The 26,202-nt window shown below is 42.2% G+C and overlaps 2 protein-coding genes across 7 annotated transcripts in view; both read right to left on the reverse strand.

Moving 5' to 3' along the window:
• Positions 1-386: 386 nt before the first annotated feature.
• fezf1 (FEZ family zinc finger 1) lies at positions 387-5,973 on the reverse strand. Of its 2 annotated transcripts, XR_005282142.1 has the most exons (5): positions 4,694-5,973; positions 4,198-4,332; positions 2,880-3,012; positions 1,048-1,359; positions 387-957 (listed from the first exon to the last, which is right to left on the reverse strand). XR_005282142.1 is itself a non-coding variant. In XM_038301113.1 (4 exons), exons 1-4 carry the CDS (start codon positions 5,474-5,476, stop codon positions 1,124-1,126), a joined length of 1,287 nt encoding a protein of 428 aa, XP_038157041.1. In that variant the 5' UTR covers positions 5,477-5,972; the 3' UTR covers positions 387-1,123. The 2 variants fall into 2 exon arrangements, 1 of the variants encoding a protein (XP_038157041.1); XM_038301113.1 differs by having other exon boundaries at positions 387-1,359; positions 4,694-5,972.
• Positions 5,974-11,217: 5,244 nt separating this feature from the next.
• cadps2 (Ca++-dependent secretion activator 2) overlaps positions 11,218-26,202 on the reverse strand; it is a 165,606-nt gene continuing 150,621 nt past the window's right edge. For all 5 annotated transcript variants that reach the window (XM_038301129.1, XM_038301130.1, XM_038301128.1 and 2 more), the window contains 3 exons: positions 23,644-23,751; positions 14,547-14,651; positions 11,218-12,162 (listed from right to left, as the gene is read on the reverse strand). In XM_038301129.1, coding sequence (XP_038157057.1) covers positions 11,992-12,162; positions 14,547-14,651; positions 23,644-23,751 — 384 coding nt within the window. In that variant the 3' untranslated portion in view covers positions 11,218-11,991. The remainder of the gene's footprint in view (positions 12,163-14,546; positions 14,652-23,643; positions 23,752-26,202) is intronic.

The raw sequence follows: 26,202 nt of genomic DNA on the forward strand, positions 1-26,202 counted from the left end.
CTGGGTTAGGGACAGAGAAGCTGGTGGTCACATGGATGGATGGAGCCAAACCAAGACATGAAGACGATGGTTAGAGGCGGAGCTTCAGCTTCAGCAGGAGAACCCACTGAAATACGCAGACAGGGATTTCTGGGTTTGATCCCAGGTTCCGCCTTGCCCTTGAGCAGGGCACGTGTGTGCGTCCTTATGACGAGCTGCTTTTATTTGCTTGAACAAATCCAACTCATATTAGAGAATAGCCTAGTCAAAGTCCAGAGCTTAATCTAAAAGAATGTATCTGAAAACAGATAAATTTCCAGTCAATCTAAAGACTGCCCCCCCCCCTCCCTCACACACACACACACACACACACACACACAGACACAAGACAAAACAAAAACTCAGGATTTGAATCTGTAAAAACATTTTTACTGTCTGCTCTCTGAACCAGAGAAAGGGTGAAACATCTGAGGAGGTAGAGGAGTTCTGGGTTTACCTCAGAGATCTGCCTGAATGACTCGCTGAGGACTAATTACACAATAAATAGCATCAGTTGGGGGGTTTTATAAAGATGCTCTCAGCCAAATGTTCATGGACCCGAGAGCGCAGAGGTTCAGAGGCCAGCCGACCGGGAGGTCAGGATGAGTCCTTATTGGGCCTGGGAGGCCACTGCTGTGCTTGGACAGGCTCAGAAACCCCATTGCTGCCTTTTTTGGGTTTCCATGGTGACAGTCTGTTTTGGAGGGGGTCCAACCGAGGATGAGAACCAGAGCTGCCCTCAGTGAGCTCTCTGGGTCAGAACATGATAGGAGTCAGGACTTATCAATAGTGACTTTTTATTTGGAGGGGGAAACAGCACAAAGGTGAGGGAATGATTCATGCACACCAGTCTCCATGTGAAGAGTCAGAGGCGTCCTTTGGTGAGCTCCAAAAATTCAGTCACTCCCAGTTCAGACAGCAGGGGGCAGCATATGCAGGCTAAAACATCAGGGAAGATAAACACTACAATACTTTAGAGCTTTTCATTTGGCTGATTAACAATAACTGGAGCAGAGAAAGTGCAGAGACCTGAAGGCAGGCCATTGTTCCTAGAATCTGTCCTCAGCAGACCAGGAAGTCTGGATTTCTGCGTCCGCAGCTGATTTCAGGACTCCAGGGCGGATGGCGCCCCGGCCGGGTCATGCAGCTTCCTGATGTGCTTCTTCAGGTCAAAGTTCCTGCAGAAGCCTTTCCCACAGGTGGGGCAGGTGAAGGGCTTCTTGTCGTTGTGAGTGTGCATATGGAAGGTGAGGTTGTACACCTGGTGGAACGCCTTGCTGCAGATGGAGCATTTGAACTGCTTCTCCCCGCTGTGGGTCAGCTTGTGGTTCTTGTAGTTCCCTGCAGAAAAATCACACTTTAAATAAAAGCTCTGCAGTAAAAAAACATGAATAAATGAAACCAGTTTAAACATGATCAGAGGTCATAACAAAGTTTCAGTCTGGACTTTATTTAATGCTGGACCTGCTGATCAGCTGCAGCTCTTTGACCTGCTGCATAACTTTAACCAATTTTCTGTTTCAAACTGAAAAACAAATAACGTCCTGTTTGTTTATGTTTATGAGCCCTGTTGGACGCAGCACCTCAACAGGCTTCATGATGCAGGAACTATTGCTGCTAAAGCAGATAACGTCTCAGTCCGGACCTGAATCTCTGCAGGACCTACACACATTAGGGTGATGGAACAGAGGCCTTCCAGCTCCAATAATCCCTATCTGGTCCATTTTTCCTGTTTTTCTCCGGCCTGCTCTCGCCAGACTTTCTACCTTCTTTCCTCCATTTGCTGCTGCTTTTTCTATTATTTATCTCTAAGCTCATTTTTCTACAAATCAAAACCAGATCTATGATAATAAGATAAAAGGCAAAGGTCCCATCAGTCTGTCATATTGTCCACAAAGTGTCACCAGATCAGCAGCTCTGAAAATATGATAGATATGAGATCAGCAGAGAATCAGAGATGAATGGATCAGAGGAGAAATATCAGCTGATCTCTATTTGATTCTAAATGTTAGAAAATCTGATCTCAGGTTTGAAAATAAAAAAATAGATACGTCTCAAACAGGACATAACAAAATTATTTATGAAAGAAAAACTAAAAGAAGTAATCAATCGAAAAAAAATAGACTATATTAAAAAGGTTTTTCTCTGTTAAAGACTTAAGGAGACTTTATTTTCCTATTAATATAAACACGATAGGTTTCTTCTGAAGTGCATATTTAGGACGTCCGTGCTGCTTTTTTAAATCAAATTACTTTTAGAAATAACGACCTCCAAGCAAATATAGAAAATACTTTTCATTAAACATGTCCTTCTTTATGAAAAATATTTGTTATACAATATAATTCATATCTTCAACATGTTTCCAGCAGCAATAAGTAGAAAAAGGTGTTGTTTCCAGAAATAATAAAAGAACACATTAGTCGGTAAAAGTCATTTATATAATAAACTGAATGAAAAAAATATTTGGATAATATTCTACTTTATTGTGTTTTAATAATATTTGTTTTTTCCCCTTGATTTCTATAAATGATGCTTCCTGCTGATCTGCTGCTCAGTGTAATTATCCTCACTTTGAATCATTTTTCTACTTGTTTTATTTCTGTTGGTTAATAAATGAAATTAAATTCAAAACTAAATGAAGGAGATGAGCTGCAGGGTTTATGGGAACCCGCTGCAGCCTGGATGATTTACTGAAGAGTAAAACCGCATTCCTCCCTCTGACCCAGAGGGCTGCTGGAGGCGGGTCAGAGGAAGAGCTGCATGTCCCGCATGAGAAGGGCTGTCCCGCAGGAGAAGAGCTGCCCCGCATGAGAAGAGCTGCCCCGCAGAGGATTGAGGCTCTGTGCTCGTTTTTTCCTCACCTTTCTGGTGGAATCCTTTCCCACAGAACTCGCACACAAAGGGTTTGTATCCCGCGTGGATCCGTGTGTGCGTGTTGAGCGTGGAGCTCCGGTTAAACGCTTTCCCGCACTGGTTACACTTGTGAGGTTTTTCCTGTAACATAAAAAAAGAAATATAAAAACGAATTAGTATTAAATCACTGATGTCACTGCATAATTTAACAGATTTAATTGATTATTTCTGAACTATTAGTTTCAATTTGACAGATTTAATAAAACCTCATAAATAAATAAAAAAGCCTTTTAGATTTTTCTATGATGATAATTTAATCCTCAGTGGTTTTCACCTCATTTTTATTTAAGGAAACATTTAAAAGATGCAAAGCAAAGGTTGGAAAGTAAATTCTACAACATTTCGTTGGGAGTTAAAATGAGCAGCTGCTCAGAATCCCGCATCATCATTAATGTCACTCTGTACAATCTATTTCTGGGTCCAAACTTTATTTAAAGTTCACAATTATAAAAACAAAACAAAAACTCTTTAACTTCTGTTTGTAAAAAGGGAGAAAAAAATGAAATGTTTTTTTTTTTTTTTTAAATTGGCGAATTTGCTGCTTTATTCAAACCCTTATTAAACCATTATTAATGTTTTCGTTCTGAAATGAAATGAGTTTGATTTTATTTAATGATTTAAGTTATTTTTTTTATATCATTATTTATTAAGTGGCCATTTGATTCCTGAATATGGACTAATCTCTCTCTATCAGGCTGTATTTAAATAAAAAAACAAACTCCACTGCTATTTTAAAATGATACAATTTCTTTAGATTTATTAGCTTTAATGTTTATAAAACATTTTAGCAGCTTTAATCGAGGCAGGTTATGTCGGAGTTTGTTTTAATCTTTAAAGAAAAAATGAGACTCGGCGGGAAAATGATGAGAAAATGACTCTTATTGTTTTTCCAGAATCAGCAACTGATTTTCCGCTCAAGTTTTTTAACCCTCAGATTAAGATAAAAAATAAAGTAAAAGAGGTAATAAAAAAATATATCGTTTAAATTCAGATGTTTGCTTTAAAAATGGTTGAAAATTCAGAAAATGACATTTTATCTCCTTATTTTAAAAATAAAAAAATATTATTTCTCAATTTATTTTCTATCTTAAATAAATATTTCATTTTTTTTTTATATTTCCTGAGCGCAGCTCCCAGTCAGTCCGGACTTTCTGGCTCAGTTTTGGCTCCAAAATGTTTATTTATAAATGAAATTTTTAGGTTCGGACAGAAGCAGATGGAAGGAAGGCGGCTCCGGATGAATCCCGCAGCCGTGCGGAGCCTCACCTGAGTGTGGATGATCTTGTGTCTGCACAGCGTGCTGGCCTGCCGGAAGCCTTTCCCGCAGACCTTACAGATGAAGGGCCGCGCGCCGGTGTGCACGGGCATGTGGCGGGTCAGGTTGTAGTGCGCGTTAAACACCTGAGACGCACAGAAACGTCACAGCGCAGAGTTATTATTACAATTCATTTTAAATGTTAAAATATTCTCTGGTTATTGAAGACATTCAGTTCAATCCTATTAATTTAAAGATGAAAAAATAAAATCTGTTTTTCTCTGTTTTTTGAGGAACGGAAAAATATATTAAGAACAAATATAGAAGTGAATTAAAATGCGAAAACTGAAGCATTTTTAAATCTCGTTATTAAATGAAATTAATTTCCTGTTTTTGTTTGTTTTTCTGGGATGTTTCTGGATTTCCGGTCTGGCTCCATGAAGGAAAACACCAGAAACAGTTTTATTGGATTTAAACCGGCAACCTTCGGAGCGGGTTCCGGCTCACCTTTCCGCAGACCTCGCAGATGAAGACTTTGGGTTTGGATCCGGAGCAGGAGCCGCTGAGCCTGGCCGCTGCCGCTGCTGCCGGGGAGCCTTTGTAGATCTGGTCCCGCTCCTTCATGTAGGTCTGGATCTGGCTGGGGGACAGCTGCTTGAAGGCCCCGGGCACCGAGTAGCGCTCCCCGGCCTGCTGCTTGCTCTTCTCCGCTAGGAGGGCTTTGTGTCGGGCGGTGAGGAGGTAGGAGGCCATCGGGTGCAGGTTGACCAGGCCGGCCGGCGGGGCGCAGGCCCCCGCGTCCCCGGCGCAGTTCAGGTAGCACATGGTGCCCACGGTGGAGAGGGAGGACTGGTTCACCACCCGCGGTCTGAACAGCTTATACTGGCCGCTGCTTTGACTCACCGCCGAGTCCTCCTGCTGGCTCCGATAGTTCAACCCGAAGCCCAAAAAGTCCACCGGAGCCTGGAGATGAGAGTCCAGGTGGCCCGGATCCAGCCCGCCGATGCTGAGCCGGTGACCCGCCTCATAGCCGAGCGGCACCAGCGGGATCATGCAGTGCAGCGAGGACGGACACACGTCGGGTTTCCCCGCGGGAGACGCCTGGAACCAGGAGCCGAGCGGTATCGACCTGGGCTCGGGCGTCCTGGCCATAATCCGGTCGATGGAAAAGGCGAGAGGCTTGGAGCTGCCGCCGCCGGAGGAGAGCGAGTCTGAGCCCGCCGGATGGCTCCCGGTGGCCGGGGGGGCGCCGAGGACACCCGCTGCGCGGCACAGAGAACCGTCCATCATGAAGAGGAGAGGAGAAGAAGGAGAAGGAGCGAGGGGTCGGAGCTGCTCCTCACCGGCCCGCAGCGAAGGGCATCATCTGCCGGGGAGCCCCCTCCTGATCACCGCCTCTCTTCTCACGCTTATTGGCGGCCGCTGCTCGCTCGATGGCCGCGTGCGGAGAGCCGAGACCCGCCGATCGTTACCGTCCGGGAAGGACCGGGAGGAAGTAGCCTAGAGGAGCTGCTCAATTCCTCCTCATCGATGCGGAGGTCTGGGACTCCGCAGGAGGAGGAAGAGGAGGGAGAGGAGGAAGAGGATGAGGTTGGCACAACTCCTGCTAAACTGGAGGCAACCTGATAAATCTTCGCTCCACTTGTGGCTGCGCGTGACATCATTTAATCTGGCTGCGGTCGCGAGGTCACGAGCTGTCGAATTTCACAGCGCATCAGGGCTCCTCGCGCACGCGACTACGGTGATGACGCGGAGCTGGGCGCGCGTGGGGCCCAGGCCGTCAGACTGTGGGGCGATCAGAGGAGACTTTGAAGCTCCGCCGCGTTCAGCTGAGGTGCCGCGAGCGCATCACCTCCTCTTCCTCCTGTCCGTCACGCACACCCCCATCCCGCCACCGAGGGAAAGACCGCAGAACCCGCGGAAAATAAATACAGCAACCAAATAACATCCACCCTGTTTATTATTATTTGTTAATTACTGATTTATTTCTCTAAGCGGTGCGGGATAATGGAGGCCGCGGCACGCGCGCAAACATCTTCATCATTTCTCCGTTTGCGCTTCGTTTCCAAATATTTCATCTCTGCAGAAAAAAACATTTTAAACTAAAACCAACAAGAAAACATTTTATAAAAATCACATCAATAATAAAAACAAAAAGAATAAAGGTCATTTCAATCAAATAAATATAAAAATAAAGATTTTTTTTCCTTTCGGTTTATAAAATGAAACGAGCTGCTTTCATCCTGCGCAGGTTTCTTTCAGCTTCTAAAGATATAAAAAAAAGAAACAGAATAAACGTTTCTTTTTCTGTTTTAAAAATAACCTCCAATTTGCTCTGCTGCCGTAAAATAACATTTTATTTTTGTTTCACTGTTTGCAGCAACTGTTGATTCCGTTGATAACATTTGGATTTAAAAAGCCGCGATTGCTTCTGATACCTTCTACTTGCCATTATATATATATATATATATATATATATATATATATATATATATATATATATATATATATATATATATATATATATATATATATATAATCGTTTTCTTTTTGCAAACATAAGTATATATTTAACCTTTTTTATTTCGAGCTTTAAATGTTTCTCTGTATATTGTATATGAATATAGCCTATAGCCTATTTGTATATATATATATATATATATATATATATATATATATATATATATATATATATATAAATCGTTTTATTTTTGCAAACGTAAATATATATTTAACCTTTTCTAATTCAAGCTCCTGTATTTAATTGATGAATAAGGAACTTTTTGCTATTTCTTCCTGTATAATGAATATCAAATATTGATGTTTAAAAGCCTCATTTATTAAAAACAATTATTTCTTTTATGCAGTAAAAGTGAAAAAACTGCCCAGTAGTTACTGCAACATTTGGGATCAGTAAAGTATTTATGAATTGGATTTTAAATTGAATGAACAATTGTAATAATAATATTTCAAGTCAGAAAAACTATGCAGACCGTTTCTAACCTAAATCTGATTTAATATTTAATTAATCTCTAAGTTAGAATCAGTTTCCTTTTTAACTCATAGAGAAAAGGAAAAATCTATTGTTTGATTAAAAAGGGATCTAATGAACATAATGCACATCTTTAATTCTTTTTTCATTTCTTTTTCTTTGCTTCAGGATTGAGGTTAATTAGATAAATCTTTAACCTCTGAGTTTAATAGTTTATTCCGTGATGTTGGTGTTGCTGAGTGAAGCTGAATGGAAGCAGCCAGTAAACATGGACGTCCTCAGCCTCCTCCATCACTGTGCAGGAATTTTATCCCCTGTTTGAAGCTGAAACTGCTGGACAGCTGGCCTCACACTGGATGACAGGCATTGAGGTTACAGCTCCATGCTATATGGTTAAAAGCCCACTGCCTCACTCCTCCACCACCGTGCTTCTATAGAGCCAACCATCTTCAGTCCTTAAGTAAATTTTCCCTTTAAATATTCCCTTTAATTATAAATGTATTAAATCTACCTTTGATCATATCTTCATGTTGACATTTCATTACTGCTGACTCCATTAAAGTCCCTGTAAATCAAATAAAACGGCGTGCAGCTCTGAGCAGCTGTGGATTATTCCTCCCAGGGCTGTTGGAGGCCTTCTGATCAGGCAGGTTTGGGATCATCCAACTGAAATGCTTTTCTAGAAGGCTGATGCTCATATCTGAAGAACAACTTATTGGATTCATTCGTAGACAAGCTTTCATTCCCTTCAGACATCAGCTGCGTTCATAGAACCTTCGCCATATTTTTAACCGTTCTGTTTGCATGCTGACCTGGTTTTGATGCTGATGCGAGGTAAAAATGGTTCCTCTGAGGAGGCTAATCTTGGGCCTCAGCCTCCATGAAGCAGGAGACAATAGAGAAGCGGCTCAGAATGAGACCTACTGACCCTGGACCAGCTGAAGAGCCTGATGGATGCAGGGAAAAGACCAAATCATCTAATTTACATATTTAAGGAGCTGAAGGTTGTTGACCTCTGGCATCAGTGAAGATCTCTGAAAGGCTGGATGCTCCTTTAGCACATAGTCTGCTCCGCCCTCCTCACTGGATCTTCTCTTTTTCAGTCTATCATTTTATTTTCTAAATAATGTAACCGCTTTTGGCATTTCCTTAATCACATTTAACACAATTGTTTTATGTCCTACCCTGCTAACATGAAATAATTGCATTAAAGTAACTAAACATGATTAAGGAAATGACAAAAATGGTTGCATTAGTTTTTCAGTGTACATTCTGATTGTTTTTTTTTTTTTGCTTTCAGTCATCAGGAAAACCTTTATTATTAGAAAAAAAAAGGTCAAACTGAGAGCTGGAGGAGATCCTGACCATGACTTTGGCTGGTCAGAGCAACACCACAGACTCCGTGTGTGTGTGTGGGGTAATGAACAGATACAAGGGAGTTTTTCCTCTCCACTGTTGCTACAAGCATGCTTAGTGTGAGGGATTGCTTAGTAGTCAATGAGTCGATGCAATCAGCTGGTTTTCCTTAGATAGAAAACTTTGAATCAATCTGACTGGATGATCTGGTGAACTGTGCCTTGAGAAGACATGATGTGAATTGGCGCTATAGAAATAAACTGAATTGATCCAGGAAGGGAAAGGATGAAGGAAAGACAGCAGTGAGTGAATCTGAACTGGTTTCTGCTTCAGCAGCATCACCACTGAACATCAGCTCCATGCTGCACATAAAACCAAACACTCCAAATGCTGTCTGAGATCGGCAGCTCACTGGTTTCTGTGCAGAGCAAAGATCATCAGGGCAGCTTAGAGTCAAACACATCTAGGAAGAGATTCTATAAACCACCGGTTTTATTGGTTTCTGCTATTAGTATTGATGATGATTCATCATCTGAAGGTCGTTGTTCTGGAACTTTCCGTGTCTGTGCAGAAAAACGCTCCAACTGAAAGACAATTCAAAGAAGCCACATTTTATCCTGCAGATGGAGATTCTTCCTCATAATTTAACTGTTAAACATTTAGATCAGGGGTCACTAACACGGTGCCTGGGGGCCATCGGGAACCATATGGGGGCCCTCAGCTTCTTCTGAAACATTATTTTATTCTGCTGCTCTTCTATTTAATCATTTATAGATAAATTCATCATTTTAATCACAGACAGCATTTAAGCATTTTAAATGACATTATCTAAAAGAAACAATGAAAATATGTTAAATATGCAGGAAGTTTAGGTGAACGCTGACTCCTCCATTCATACACCAGTATTGGTAGCCATTTCTAGTACTCAGTAGCCATAAAGTAGCCCTCAGACTTAAAAAGGTCGCCGACTCCAGATTTAGATTTTGATCAATGACTGGATGCAATCAGATAGAAACTTAAACCAGTCTGAATGAATAGTCTCTGTAAAGCGCCTCCAGATGACAGGTCGGCACTGTAGAAACAAACTGGACAGAATTACTGTAAATATAGATCTCATGGGAGCACTGAAGCAAAGAATAATTGGCCGTTATGAAAAATGGACAAGTAGCTGCTTAAATGTTTCTTTCAGGAGTAATAAATGAGACCAAATAAAAGACTTTAGGAGGTTTGGACTATTTAGAAACTATGGCCCCACATAGATTAGGTTAGGTTTAATCCCAGAGGTGTTCTACTGTTTAAGCTGCTCATTCAAACGGATCCGTTGCTTTGTCAGAAGCATAAATTGGCCTTTATGAGTAACTGACACTGATTGTATGTCAACCATCAGATAACTGACCTGGAACCGATGGCCCGTGTATGAGCCCACGCTGGCATACGGTGGGACATTTTGAGCATGCTAACTGTTCTATGTTGACATGTTTCAGCGTGCTCATCTATTATACAAAACGTACCCATAACTTCTCCAACGTATTTCAGCATTTTTGCCAGATTTTTCATATGTCAGGCAAACGCTGGTCTAAATCATCAAGGTGTGACAGCAGCTTGAATGTGAGCCATGTTTACATGGCCTGAACTGTCTGCAAGGGTTTGGGTTTAATGCTGTAGCGTTGTGACAGCGCCACCAAAGGGCCTGGCATATGTACTACAGCGTCTTTTTCGGTGGAGTGACGACGCAACTTTGTCTTCATGTGGTCAATGCAACACTCACTTTAATCCACTTCCAGTCTGCGTATACAGCTAAGGATCTACAAGCTAAAGCTAATTCTGCACATATGTTCATATAACCCACACTCTACTGCCATCTGGTGGCCATAGTTATACCAAGTTATGACAAAATTTCCTAATTTAAAAAACTCCCATTATGAATGATTAAATAAAAATAAGCACAGCTTCTAATTAAGAACAAAATCCTTAAATGTAAAGGTTTAGGCTTAGTGAGGGGTTATAAAAACTGCAGAACTGAATATCAACTGTAAAGCTGAAGGGAAAAGCAGCTGAATCAACCAGCAGAACCATCAGAGGGTCCAAAGGTATCAGGCAGGAGAAGGCTGGATGGCAGGAAGTCCATCCTGGCTGAATTTAAGCAGAAACAAGACGGAGACATGGGAAGAAAAATACAGACAAGCGCTGAAGGCTGAACTACCTGGACATCATTCCAGAAGGTATGTTTTTATCAGGTTTGGCATATTTACAGACGGACAGAATAATTGTTTAAAAAACTCCGATCAGGAAAGAATCTGTTTAACCTTGGATTTAAATTCCAGCACATTTCTGAACATTAACAAGAAATTACAAATCAGACATTGCTAGGTTTGGCTTCAGCAGAAAAATAAAATACTGAGGATGTCCAACAGCCTGATGGGTACCGAGCCTCAGGTTCTTCTACCGGCGCAGATGAACAGGAACTGACCTCAGATCGTCCCACTGACCCACCAGATAGCAGGACTTCTTCAGCAGAACTTCTAAAAAAGGAAAAACCTGAAGGGTTGAAAGACGGGAAGTATTTGGCGGTTTACTCCCGGCGGTGCTGGAACCACTGGGGCATTCATACTGGAATATTTAGAGTCAACCATCAGAACCAGTACAAGGTCCAGTTCATCCTAATGGGAGGGGGGGTTTATCTGGAAATGAAACCATCTTTATTCATGTTTGATGCACCGTCTTCCTATTGGCTGGATTCCTTATGGCTTCGTCTCATTAAGACACATTTTTATTAAACAACCAGAAACAGGAACCGACATTCAAACACATTTAGAATCAGAACCAGAATCAGAACCAGAATCAGAACCAGAACCAACAGTTTTTAAAGCAAATTAAGATGAAAGCTGTGGTTTGTGGGCAGAAACAGACTCCAACAAATTCTGGTTGTTTTAAAGTGAACAAAGATGCTGGTTGGGACGCCTTTGAGCAGAACGCTGGTTCTGGTTCCAGTTTGGAATCAATTCTGCACCAAACAGCGTCTGACCAGGAACCGGTCCAGTTCTGATATCGGTGCTGTGATAAGGCGTCCCGGTCTGATCTCCACCCCCTTTTAATGACTTTTGAAAGTTTGCCAACGGTCAGTTACTGTGATGATCCAATCCTCTCTGATGATCTAAAGTGTGTGTGTGTGTGTGTGTGTGTGGGGGGGGGGGCGTCCAGATAAAGGACACCTCAGCATCATACTGCCGCCACCGGACGCTCTGGCAGATCATCATCAGCGCAGCCTCTGAGCATCTTTGAAGGAGGAAAACTGGCTGAGCATAAATCAAACTGTTAAACTGAACAGAATCACCGTCTTTACATGTCTGAGATCAACGTAGAGCCAAAACCAACAGATCCACCTCAGACTGACAGCTCTGAGGGTGGACTCATGGTCAAACGTGTTTTCGTTTTCAGGAGTTCAGCGGGAGGAGCTTCAGTCGTCGTCCTCGTCACTGTCCCTCATGCTGATGCCCTGCAGGCCGTCGCCTCCCTTCACCGCCGCCGTGGCCTCCTCCATCCTCAGCCGCTTGGACACGGTCTCGTAGCTGTTGTTGTTGAGCGTGGCGTCCAGCACGCCCTGCAGCCTGAAGTCCCGGTACGTCTTCTGATGAGGAACGAGGAGGGGAGATGGGTAAATAAAGAAGAGAGCATGTGAGGAATGTAGAAAGCAGAAAGAGGCAGCTGCTATTCACCGCCTGAAAGGACAAAAGCTGGAAGATGGAGGCTGAAGGACGCTGGGAGGCTTTTCGTGTCAAAGCTGGAAGGCAGACTGAAGTGTTTCAGGGATTTTTACTTTCATTATCATTCCTCGTCTCTTTGGTTTCTACTTAAACTAACAAACTATGAAAAAGACAAAAAGCGTTTGAGCAGTTTTGGCTTTAATCTCTCGCAGCTCTGCAGCGGCTGCTTTCAAGGACGTCGCGCTGCAGTTTCATTTGCGTAATTTCTTTCTTCCTGCCTTCATTGTCAGCTCTGACTTTTTCCATGAATCCCCCCCATCATACTGCAGGCTAATATTAAAAGAACTGAGCTTTTTTAACCCTTTAAAGCCCGATCCAAGAATAAAACAAAACAGAAAATTACAGTTTTTTGGTTTGAATTCCTTATTTGGCCTTTTAACAAAATATGTAAAAAGAAAAAACAGAAATAGATTTTTGATATTAATAATTTATTACTATGCGATAAGACAAGATTATTTTTTGTGTAGTCTTCTACTGGCTGTTATCAGGTATATCTGATTGTGTACAATAGGATTTTGAGCAAAGTTTTTACCATTAAATTATGCAAAAGGTGTCAGATGCAAAACATTTCAGAAACCGTATGTATCAAATATGATACATTTGGCATTACAGGGTTAAAAAGCAGCTCCTCTGTGAGTCCTGAGGTTTGCTGTTAATGCTGCTGTTTTATACTGCAGCTGTTTAAACATCTGGATAAGCTTCTTCACTTCATACAGTTAAAATATCTATTTTAATCTTTAAATTAATTAATTTTAAATGACATTTAACTATTGATAATTTTAAATGTATTTTTCATAATAATAATATATGTTATTTCTAATGCATTTTACAATCTATAAGTGCTACAGGTTAAACCATCATAAAAAGGTAAAAGCAAAAAATTTAACACAGAGTACATGTCAGACTTAATAATATTACTTTAGCGATAGTTTGAAGGTGTTGCTTTATTGTATATCTCGTACCATGTCTTTCGGTTGTGCTGTTCTTTTTACATCTAGTTACAGGTGATGAAGCAGACTGAAAATGTTTTGTCATTGTCTCCTTTCTCTTCTTTCTTTCATCTTTTCTCTTTTTTTCCCTTTCTTCTTCTGTTTTTCTGTTCTACTTACATTGCAGTGTCCATATGAACTGTAAAACTCCCTGCATAATTATAATAAAGCAATTTATATGCATGAAACAAGTGGAGCAGTATGGCAATTGCCATACCGCTACACTTGTGAAAGTAAAATCTGTTGGGCTCTTTTTGGCATCAAGACAATTTTTTTTATTGCCACATTGCCAGACAGGACACTGTAAAAAAAAAAAAAAAAAAAAAAAAGCAAAAAATTTAAAACTAAACATCATTGTAAAGAACATATGAAGAAATAAGTCAGTGGCCTAATTATAAAGCTTAACAGTCGTAAGTTCTAATAAAGTTATAATAATATTATCAGCGTTCTGATGGCATTTTAGTGACAGGATTTTTATCAGAAACATAATTAATGTGCACAAATAAGGAATAGTTGCATTAACCATACATGGAAACAGAGTTTTATGGGGCCCGAGGAACTTGAAGCCCTATGAACCTAATATTTATCAAATGGTTTACCTGCTGAAATTAAAGGTAAATACACTACATTTTTCTACATCGTTTTTGCAGTGCGCCCCCCCAGATGTGGGATCATCGTCACACAGGAACCTAAAACTGCTTCCAGGTTTGTTGCCTTTAGGGAACATTTTCACCAGCCTGACCTTCTAAGACGCAGGATCTCACTGAAACTTTCATTTCAGTTCCTGTTTAGAAAATCAGCCTAAAGTTTGGTTGATTTCTGTCTCTGATGGAGGAACTTTCAGCTCAGTTAATCAACAACACGATCAGTGCTTGATCTCAGCAGAATCAGGCTGAAGGTGTCTGAAATAATCCACTTTCTGATGTTTTAATTTATAAACAAGATGATTTGAACTGATGAAAACAGATAAAGGAATCAGAGCTGGTTAAATGAAGGAGATAGAAACCCGGTTTAAACTCTGGGAGCTGATCCTTCATCTGCTTCATTGTTCAGATTTCTTTCAATCAGATAAAACTCTGGTTCCATTTAAACTCTTCAGCCTTTTAGAAAAGCTTGGAAATGTTTAAATGCAGACAATCTGTATATTTAATGCAGGGAGCGTTACAGACGCCTTCAGCTCATACACTCATCTAAACGTTTCCCTTTTATGGAAAAGATGATCTGAATCAGTTTGCATTCATTTCCAGGACTTCGTTTACCTTCACTATCTTGATGAGGACTTTGAGCTGGTAAACATGGAGCTGCAGGTCCAGCCTGTCGGTCAGCCAGACGCACACGGCCCTCATGGAGCTGGAATACCACTGCTGTAAGACGCAGAGAGCTTATTGAGAGCAGGAAGCAGGGCTGGAGTCCCAGCGTTCCCAGAACATCACATCCATTAAAAAAAATAGAAATCTAAATAAGTAATTTTCTCTTAAAATCAGTGCATTTTTTATTGAATTGAGGAGGGAAGCGAGACACTTGAGAAACAACACAATTTACATTTAAAATAAGAAAAAAACTATTACTTTGTCTTATTTCAAGTGTACATTATCTAATTATCTAATTTTAAGAGTAAAAATACTAATTCCATGGGCAGATCATCTTATTTACCTGCTCAAATTAACACTTAATTTAAGAAATATGGTCTTAATTCTGGATGGTTTTTGCAGTGCATGAGCTGTGAAGAAAGCTAAGATGTTATGGAGATAATCCTTTAGAGCAAAGAATCATAGAGGAAATTGGAACTGAGCAGAAATGGAAACATTAGAGCGTTTAACCGATTGTGCATCATGAGGATGCAGCTGCAGCAGCTCAGCTCATCAAGGACGGAGTAATATGGAAGAAAAACAGTCTCATGGAATCTGCCTTTTTTTGTACACCGAATTTTAAACACTGAATTTTTTTTACACATTGAATTCCTCACACTGTATTTATATAATGGTAAAAATTCAGCTGCAAAATATCCAGCTGTAAAAAAATCAGCAGCAATCAGTGTGTCCGTGGCGTACTGGTTAGTGCGCCACGGGACCACTAGTGTTGTAAAGAGAGAAAAAAAAATCAGCAGCAAAAAAATTAGGATGCAAGTGTGTTGACCTTTTGGTGAACTCAAGCCAAAGCAATCAGCACTCAAAGCAGCCGAGCAGCTCCTAGCCAACAGGGTTCCCACGGGTCCTTAAAAAGTCTTAAAAGGCATTGAATTCTTCAAAATAAAACTAAGGCCTTAATTGGTATTAAAATGTCTTAAATCAGTCTTTCCTAGGTCTTAATTTTTAAAACATCATGAATACGATTATTTTTATCACGATTTATTTTTGTAATCTAAATAAAACGAATTGACGATTTTTTCTTTTTTTTTTTATAAAAAAAAAATAACAGCTCGCCATTATTGGTTCCGTCCCGATAGCGGAACCAATAAAAGCGTTGTTGCGGCCGGCACATTTGGGAGATGCGCCATTAACTTTTTGTCTGGAAAATATGAGCAAGTGTAAATGTAACCAAAATTGTCTCCAGCCAAGAGTTTTCTCCATGGCTAAAACCAGGGGACATACATGAGGCTCAGTGGATTTTGTGCAAGAAGCGATTCAAGCTGGGAACGATGGGAATTAAGGCAGTGTAGTCACATGCGAAGCACGAAACACAAATCGTCAAAATCGAATTACCGAGAAACAGCCGGTATTTCTCGGTTTAGTTCCACCCTTGTCTCTGCAACGCCTCCACTTATCACCAAATCAAGCATACTAAGAAAAAGATACAAAGAAAAATAATTGCAAAAAAGATTTAGCACTGGTTATGTTGTGGCTTTAAAACTGATTTGTTTTGTTCCCTGCTAAAACAAAGTTTGTGAATTCAGTTAAATTATTGTTCAAATATATCTGTCATTTGTGTGTTTTTAGCTTTCTTCCTGTATGGGAAATTTTTCAAAATTTATGTTAAAGTTTATATTAAAATAAACCTTTGGGTTAAGTTGTCACAAGCGTTTTTTTCTTGTGTTTCTTGTAAATTTGGTCTTACATTTTTATTTCAAGTGGCATTAAAAAGTCTTAAAAAGTCTTGAATTTAACTTGCCTTATGCTGTAGGAACCCTGAGCCAATGAAATGAGCTCATTTGGTCACGTGACGCAACAGTTGGGCATAGCTGAATGAGGAGTTTTTCCTGTTAAATAAATATGATTACAAAAAGTCAGGTAGCTACTAATAGACAGCCATCAGAGTTTTCCCTCTAATGTGACTGGGTGAAATAACTGAGCCGATCACAGCTAGTGCAGCACCCCCGTAAGCCAAGACTTTTGGTTTGATCCGGAAGAAGCGGCAAACGTCCTTTTTTTCCTGACAAAATTAGCTAATTTCATTGGCTAGAAGCTGCTCAGCTGAATCGACTATAGATTGCTTTGGCCGACACATTTGCAGCTAATAAACAGATAAAAATTCAGTGTAAGGAATTCAATGTGTAAAAATATTCAGTGTTTAAAATTCGGTGTACAGAAAAGGCAGATTTCAACGAGACTGTTTTACTTCCATAGAGTACGCCTTCACCCTCAGTCACTGGCTGCCATCCTGGACCTTCCCACAATCCAGGACCCACATTGAAACACAAAATCTGCTGCAGATCTGCTGGCGTACTCCGTCACACTCCATTCTTATCAGCCAATATCTGCCGCAGATCTGCTGCAAAGACCTGCAAACACCTGCCGACCTTGTGTTTGGGTGTAGGTGCAGGACTGTGCAGGATGCATCACACGAAGCATCACGCAGGAAAAGCAAACAGAGGGGAAAGTGTTGAGTTCCTGAAAGGCGGGAGTTTAATGAAAAGTGGTGAAAGCAGCACGTTCAGGGAAGAGTTCAGGGCTCTTCAAAAAGACAGAGGAGAAAATCAGGCCCCAGCATTTATTTAAAGCATTCAAATCAGTGGCTTCATTCAGACACCAGCCCAATGAAAGGAAGCAGAGCGAAATCACTGCGACACATTAATGACCCACAATATTCAGATCTGCTTTGCAATCCAGATGGACCAATCTGAATAATATTACTAAACTCATATTGACAAGATATATAATTACCTTCCAATTTAAGAGAACAAAAAAAACACCCATAGTTCATTTTATGCACTTGACAAAAGTCACAGCGTGTCCCTGATCGTTCAAGGGCTTGATAATATTCAATCCCCGTAGAGTCTGAGCAACCTCAGATCTCCTTCATCAAACCTCCTAATTATTCTCCGAGCAAAGCGCTTTTCTCTCCGTCTAAACAGCAGGAAACATTCGCCAACTCCAATGGAAGTTCAAGTTCAATAACAGCCTCTAAATCCGTGTATCATTCGTTCTTTCTATTTTCAATTGTCAATCAAAAAACAAAAAATAAAAAATTGACTGGTTATTTTGTTTTTTGTTTTTTATGGTTAAACCAAAAACGAAAAAAGGATTTGTTTTTCATATATCAATTCTAAGCTCAGATCTAGAATACGAAATGGAAAAACGGACAGCAACGCAGAGTTTGATTTTAATATTTAATCGGTACAGTTTACGTGACCCGGAAGTTTGGTGGAGCTTTAGCTAAAAAAAACAATTGGCTTACCCCCATAGATATCCATAATAAAGGCTTTATTATGGATATCTATGCTTACCCCCACCACGTTCGATCAAGCTGCACCAGATAAGGCAGTCGGACCTATCAGCCATGGACAGTTACGGTCGAGGATCCAAGCGTGTGACTCTTAAGGAGGAGGACATGACAACGGAGAAAATCAGCAGGATTTTCCAGGTATAACTTTTTTCTTGAAACTTTTCTGTGCACTGTACTTTTAACTAGCAACAACAAACAGCGTTCTAGCGTCGCCATGGTAGCCACTTCATCACCCCACTGCCTCGCAAAGAGCTATTTCCGGGTCACGTAAACTGTACCGATTAAATATTAAAATCAAATTCTGCGTTTTTCCATTTCGTATTCTTGATCTGAGCTTAGAATTGATATATGAAAAACAAATCCTTTTTTCGTTTTTGGTTTAACCATAAAAAACAAAAAACAAAATAACCAGTCAATTTTTTATTTTTTGTTTTTTGATTGACAATTGAAAATAGAAAGAACGAATGATACACGGATTCCTCTAAATGCCTTTCTTTGCCTCCATAATGATTTATGACTCTTGCTTTTTTTAAAGTCAGCTCTGAGAACCTTCAGACCAGCAACACCTTTCAAAAGCTTTTCTGACTCCAAACTTTGCTTTTAAATTGTTTAAGCTCAAATAAGCTGTAAAAACCAAAGACTTCTGGTCAGAATGACAAGAAATAAAAACAAAAATGACTGATTTGGGTCGTTAATTATGTTCATATAATTATTTTACGTTTTTTAACCTGATCAATTTGAAAAAAGGGTTTAAATAAGCAAAATAAAGGTGAACATGGAGACAGAAGCGTGTTTACACACTGGAATGATTACGTCCCAAAACTGCAATGGATCCACGATTGGCTGAAACATTAAACTATTTGTAAAATTATATTTTTTGATGTAAAAACAGTAAAAATATTGCAATTTTTTATAAATGTCATGGCAGCATTTTCCTACAGCTGCTGCTGAATATTTTCTCGATAATTTAATACAATCAATAATTCAATAAAAGTGGGAAAGAACTATGGGAAGTATGGGAAAGAAGGTAATTGGTGAGAAGAAGCATTAATCCATGAAGCTTTTTGGTCGATGTGTTGCTAAGGCTACGTTCACCAAGCAGCCTTAAGTCACCAAAATCCGATTTTCTGGCCCATATACAGCCTGGATCCGATCTTTTCATGTCTGAACGACACAGATCCAATTCTTTCCATTGCGACCTAGAACACTTGGCTATGTGGTCATGAATCAGATACGAATCTGATGTTTTCGAATGCGACCTGCGTCTGAACGACCAGGTTGCATTCATTTGGCCTGAATGGCATTAATACATGACAAAAGTCACTATTCTGTGTCTTGCTATGCAGAAACGGGAAGAAAAACAACAACGATGCGGAGAGCAGTATATGGCCACTTCTCATCTCACAAGAATGCGAGTACGGACTCCAGTTCTTGCCGAGTATGTTCTTGAGAAGAACATTAGTTAGCCCTGGCTGCTGCAGACAGGCTAACGTTAGCCCTGGCTGCTGCAGACGGGCCTAACATTAGCCCTGGCTGCTGCACACGGGCTAACGTTAGCCCTGGCTGCTGCACACGGGCTAACGTTAGCCCTGGATGCTGCACACGGGCTAACGTTAGCCCTGGCTGCTGCATACGGGCTAACGTTAGCCCTGGCTGCTGCACACGGGCTAACGTTAGCCCTGGCTGCTGCAGACAGGCCTAACATTAGCCCTGGCTGCTGCACACGGGCTAACGTTAGCCCTGGCTGCTGCACACGGGCTAACGTTAGCCCTGGCTGCTGCACACGGGCTAACGTTAGCCCTGGCTGCTGCATACGGACTAACGTTAGCCCTGGCTGCTGCAGACGGGCTAACGTTAGCCCTGGCTGCTGCAGAGGGGCCTAACGTTAGCCCTGGCTGCTGCAGACGGGCTAACGTTAGCCCTGGCTGCTGCAGACGGGTCTAACGTTAGCCCTGGCTGCTGCATACAGGGCTAACGTTAGCCCTGGCTGCTGCAGATGGGCCTAACGTTAGCCCTGGCTGCTGCAGACGGGCCTAACGTTAGCCCTGGCTGCTGCAGACGGGCTAACGTTAGCCCTGGCTGCTGCACACGGGCCTAACGTTAGCCCTGGCTGCTACAGACGGGCTAACGGTCAGCCCTGGCTGCTGCACACGGGCTAACGGTCAGCCCTGGCTGCTGGAAAATCTTTAAAGTGAGCATGTGTGAAACAGACTTATGTATTTTATTTAACCTTTACTTAACCAGGAAAAAAAATCACGTTGAGATTAAAAACCTCTTTTTCAAGGGAGTCGTGACCAAGAGGCAGCAAAGTTACATAAGATACATTAAAATAAATTACAGGTACATAAAAAATAAAAAAAACATATAAAGTAAAACAATTACAGATCGTTAAAGCTGCTTCAAATTCTTTCACTTTCAACCTAAAAGCATTTATTGATAAAAACTCAGTCAACTTCCAGTTTCTTTGTAAAATATTCCACTCAGAAGGAGATGCGTAGCTAAAGGCTTTCTTCCCCAGTTCTGTTTGGGCAAAAGTAACAGTGAGCAACAGCTGATGGTTGGATCTCAGGGCAGAAGAAGCCATGCTTTTCTGTGTAACTAAGGTACAAATGTAAGATTTATAAATTTGGATTTAAATGGAGTAGCACACCGTTAGCAGGACGACGCCTATCTGGGGGTTTCTCAGTCGAAATGACTGATTGATGCGTGTAATTTAAATAAACACTTTATTTGGAGAAACTGAACCGAAGTGAAAACCTCTTCATTATCAGAACAAACGAGCTGCAGAGGAGCTGTACATTGGACATACTGCTCCTCAGTGTGTGTGTGTGTGTGTGGGAACAAACTAAATCAACTCCTAATGTGTGCTGTGTGTTTATGCTGCACATCTTTCTGCATCCGTCGATCGTCACAAATTGTGTCTTCAAAGCAGAGAGGCTGCAAATGAATTTGATTGACTAACTGAGAGTCCCGTAAACAGTCCAAACACTCATGTTAGGGGGCCTGATTCTGCCGTTCAACACAATATTTACTTCTATTGTTGCACACATGGTGGGGGGGGGGGGTGAGTACGTGCTGGATTCATACTGAAGGACTTAGCTCAGACACTTGAAGGCCCCGCTGTCACCTCCTCCTCAGTGCATGACTGGGTGCTTCTGAGCTCCATTAGACTCATTCTCCTCCATCTCCCCTCCCCAACATCCAGACACACACACACCAATCAGCGCAGTGCACCTCCCAGCTCCCTCTGAACCCTCGGAGGAGGCGACGGGTGGCAGAAATCCATCGCTCTGCTCCGTGCTGCTAATGTGTAGCAAGTCCTGAACCGCCATGCCTAAATCACTGCGTCCTCTCCTGACGGCGAGGCGTGTTAGAAACTCACCGCTAGAATATTCTGCTAAATCTGAATGTTGGAGGTGGGAGCAGCCAGTGAAGGCAGCAGACGGCGTGGGGCGGAGGGGCGGTGGGATGAGGTGGGAAAGGGTTTTTGGCTCCAGCAGAGCGAGCCAAATGCTCTCAGTGTTCCTAAGTGATAAACAGGTCAATAGAAGCAGTGGCTGTTTTCAGCAGCACAGGGACCTCCTGCTGCTCTGGAAGTGGAGAATCAAAGAGGAAAAAACAGCCGCAGTCGAAGGCAGATCCAGAGTAAACACTGTATATGTCCAGAAAAACCTAAATATGATCAAATCATGCTGTTAGTCAGGTTTCCATGGGAGGGGGGCTGTATAAACCATGCTGGTAGCATTTCAGGACGTTTGGAGGAATGAGCAGAAAGCTCTTGGTATCATCTTCAATTCTTCCTAAATATTCACACCTACTGAAACAAATTATTCACAAAAACGCAGAGAATTGACTAGAACTGTGACAAATAACACAAAACTGTAAAGAGAAACAAATAAAGTCAGTTAAAAACGAGGCCGTCATCTGCATCAGTCCCCCTGCAGCCGCACAGAGATTCTCTGCAGAAAACCAGGGAAGAAGCAGCTTCAATGGAGGCTCAGGAACCCGCCAGATGGATCATGGAGGACGTTCTGGTTCCCTTTAAGGCTTGGAACCATCTGCAAGCTTTAAACACCTCCATGGTGGACATCCAGCAGAGCTACCAGGACATCAGACTCCCACCTAGGGATGACTCTGGAGGAGCTACAGAGCCTTTAAAGTCGTAGGGAAACGGCTGCTCCATCAATTGCCCGACTTTACACGAGGGAATAAAGTGAATGTGATTGGTCGATTATCAAGGGGGCGGGATTGTTGTGATGGAAGGTTCACAAAGATGTTTGGTTGAAGCCGGTTTATTGGAAGCATGTTGCTAACCAGTTAGCAACTTATTGCTAGTAGGATCCCAATGGGAAATTCCATTGGGACCAAGTAGCACTAAATTGGTGACTTAGAAACGACACTGTCAAGGAACGCTATGGACAGAGGAAACATGCAAGAGGAGGAGAGTTTAGTGTCGGAGGTCGTGGATGAGTCTCCTCCGTCATCCATTTTTTATTTAGAGGAGGAAAGCGGGGATGAAGATGTTGTGGAAGAGGACGCCAGGGCGGCAGAAGCTTGGTTTGGTGTAGAAGGCTTCCAGCCGTACATGTTTGAGCCCTTGCCTCGCAACGCTGCCAGTTCTGTTAGCTCTACGCCTGCTGAAGACACAGACGTCCATCCCCGTGAACACTGGGACGGAACTCAATGGGAAAGGAAATGATTCTGATTTCAACCGTTGCGTATATTAGCTGTGACATATGAATCAAGATGCTATGACCGAAAAAAATTGATTGACAGATGACCGTTGATATATAATTGGCCGAATTTAGGTGTTCAGGCTGACGTAGAACTAACTGGCCTGCAGAAGATAACGGAGAAAAACACAGATTGTAGGAGAGGATATTTTTTTTTAAACAGACATTTTTTAACCTTTGGGACAATATCGTCTGATAAAGAGCAAAATTTATATGCATGTTTAAGCCAGAATGATTTGACATTTATATATAATTTCCTTGCGATTTCAAGGACTGGTTGAAGGAGAAAGCCAGAAGAAGTCTTCTGACACAAGATGACTTGGAGGAGAACCTGTAGGAGGCTGCAGAGGACTGAGGTCCTCCTCCTCCTCATCACACACCCAGAGATATGATGGGATGGGTGGAATCAGAGGCCTATTCAGGTGTCAGAAGATCTAAGCTCATTTACTCCAGGAGGGACTTTGTTTCTCTGTGTCCCAGCCTGCAGCTAGTCTTCCAGCAGCAGAGCTTCCAGAGACGAGGAGAGCCGAGAGCACAGAGACAGACACACCTGAGCTCGTCCTCATCCATCCAGCTCCTCTGAAGGACGACCTTCAGCTCCACGTTCCTCCACCTGGAGAAGCTGCTTGGCTAAAGAGACTAGAAGATGTCCAGGTAAGACATCCGTCTCACATCATTCAGGGAGTTTTTCTCCAAGCCTCCGTTTTCCTGAGCTGAATTTTCCTTTTGCTCCAAAGTCATCAAGCAGACACTGTCTGCTAAGATGGAAGCTGGTGAAGAATGTGATTTTAACTAGACCTTATTACCATCAGAAGAAAGGAATCCTAGCTTTTGGTGTGATTCAAATCAAAACTATAAAGAAATGTAGAGGACAGGATGTACTAAACTTTGCATTATATCAGATTTGCTTCATTATCGATAAACTAATAAAGAAAACGAACTCGACAGGAAGTGAACTCACATCAAACACTTTTTCGATGCAGACTTCGTCGTTGATGCCGTCTCGAAGGATGTCCTGGTTCTGCCGAACAAAAACGATGTATGTGTCTGCCAGGTCCATCCCTGGTTTCTGAAGGGCAGAAAAACAACAACAACTTTACTTAAACCCAATCGAGGACTTCATGGCGATTGGAAATGAGTTCTGATATTTCTGCTGTAGCAGCATGATCGGGGGAAGCTGCCAGCACAGCTTTAGGCAGCACATGGTGGCTCTGCCCTGTCTTCAAACCTAAAACATGGCCGCCGACCGCATCGTTCCGGTCATAAGGCCGTCACAGCATCCTGTTAATGCCGATGGTTGAACTCTACAGGAGTGGGCTCAAACGGAGACGGTGCTCATTAACCTGCAGGCTGCAGCCAATTAATGCAGAAAAGACCAAAACAAGATGTAAAAGGTTCACACGACTGGAGAATCGGCCTGACTTTCAGTCTGATGGTGCGTGGTGTAGTGTACAGGGGGTAATGAGGGGCGATCAGCCTCCTCAGTAGGAATCGTAAGGTCAAACATGTTTGAAATTCAGTAGGCCGTTGTAAGGTGGTCGTGGGTAAATCGCTCAGTGGGCAAACAAGAATTCTTTTTCTTCTTCTTCCTCTCAGAGGAAACACAAAGAAATTGAGTTCTTTCTGTTAAATTTACAGACCGTAGTAGCGTCGTTTGCTCAGCCAGATCTTTGTCCAAATACGTTGTTGCCTTTTCTTTTTAGGGCTTTCAGCTGAGTCCCACGTGGTTTAGACGTACAGTGTGAGCAGGTAGATTTTGAACAGGAAGAAACCTCTTCAGCAATCCCTCACACTAAGCATGCTTGTAGTGACAGTGGAGAGGAAAAACTCCCTTTGAACAGGAAGAAACCTCCAGCAGAACCAGGCTCAGTGTTAGCGGCCATCTGCTGAGGCCCACTGGGGTTCAAGGAGACAGAAGCAGACATAGAAAAACAAGCATAGATACAAAAGGCAACTGTCAACCAGCTCCACAGGCGGCCCCGTCCAGGAAACACACAGCCAGGCAGACGAGCTCCGAGCCAGCTCCCATGTCAGAGGATGAAGAGAGCACATCCAGTTAGTCCCAGTCAGAGAAACAGGACTACACTGAAAAACAGGCCAAGCTCCAACATCTTGAAACAAAGGTGTTGATGGCAGCAGCACAGCTGATATTTCTCTCCAGGATGGAGTCACAGCCAAACAGGAACAGACCAGATGAAGCTACTATGAGAATGATGAAATAGGGGTCCCTATGTCCTCCAGCAGTCTAAGCCTATAGCAGCATAACTATAGAGATAGCTCAGGATAACCTGAGCCACTCTAACTAGAAGCTTTATCTACAGAAATAAAAACATTTTAGCAAAGAGCTTCTTTTCTTTTTTGAGTTTTTACGGCAGTAGTGGCTCGTTTTTTCAACAGTAGGCTGAGAGGAAAGGGGATATGAGAGAGAGGGAGAGACATAAGGGAAAGGACCACAGGCTGGATTCGAACCCGGGTCGCCTGCGTCAAGGACTAAGGCCTCCGTACATGGGTTGTGCACGCTAACCACTGTGCCACCTGCTCGCCCCAAAGAGCTTCTTTTCAGTTCAGTAAAATGAACAATTTGAACAGCAGGAGGAAGGGAAACCAGGCAGATGTCAGGTAGGCCGCGGCTCGTTGCTGGTTTTTCCCACAGGTTGTAGAACCGGCTCAGATTTCATTGTTTTACGCCATCAGAGTATCGTGGTTGCTGGGTTACCACCCGCTCATCTTTGCAATAGTTTCTCCAGCCTGTGGCTGTTGTCCAACTTGGTTTCCCTTTGGTCCTGGAGAACTTGTGTTCACATTGAAACTGCTCCTCCTGCAGGTTCGCTCCTCTGTGTACCTTCAAAATCTCCTGATGAGTATTCATGTATCAGTACACTGAGAAACAGATGGTAATCCCAAATACTGGAGTCAGCTTCACTGAAACTAACTGAGTTCAGACAGTTTGTGACTTTTTTCTGGGAGTTCAGGCCTGGATGCTCAGGTCTCACCATGCAAACAAACCCAATGGTGGAGCTCAGATTATGAAAATCAATGAAAGAAACTGGAAACTGTTTGAAATATGAATGAAATAAAGATGATATGTCTGCAGCAGGAAGTGGACCTCTCAGCCCCGCCCTGCTCCGCAGCTTGTTTTGTCCTGTGATCCCAAAGTGAGGCTGAACAGCAGTAATCCCCTCAGTGTGGGGATAAAGTATACCCAGGCAACATCTGACATACAAAGGAGCAAACATTCCTGTTCAATAAAGAAGGGCAGGGATAAAGCCGTGAAGTGGCAAGAGGAGGAAGAGCCCTTCTGATAATGACTAGTTTGCAGCGGTGAAAATATCTGGTAATTGCATAGCAGCACATGCACAGTTACCTCCTCTGCTCAGCTCATCTCTGCCAGGTGGATGTTGTGTTCATGTGTACAGGCCACTGCAGGTAGGCAGCTCTGTGGATTAAAACAGCGAGGCTCTACCACCAAAAGCTGCCACCGAAAACTGAGGAGTCATTCATAGACCAGGAGAACGAGGCC

This window comes from Cyprinodon tularosa, unplaced genomic scaffold (genome assembly GCF_016077235.1).
Source record: "Cyprinodon tularosa strain WSP-4 unplaced genomic scaffold, ASM1607723v1 ctg461, whole genome shotgun sequence".
NCBI lineage: Eukaryota > Metazoa > Chordata > Actinopteri > Cyprinodontiformes > Cyprinodontidae > Cyprinodon > Cyprinodon tularosa.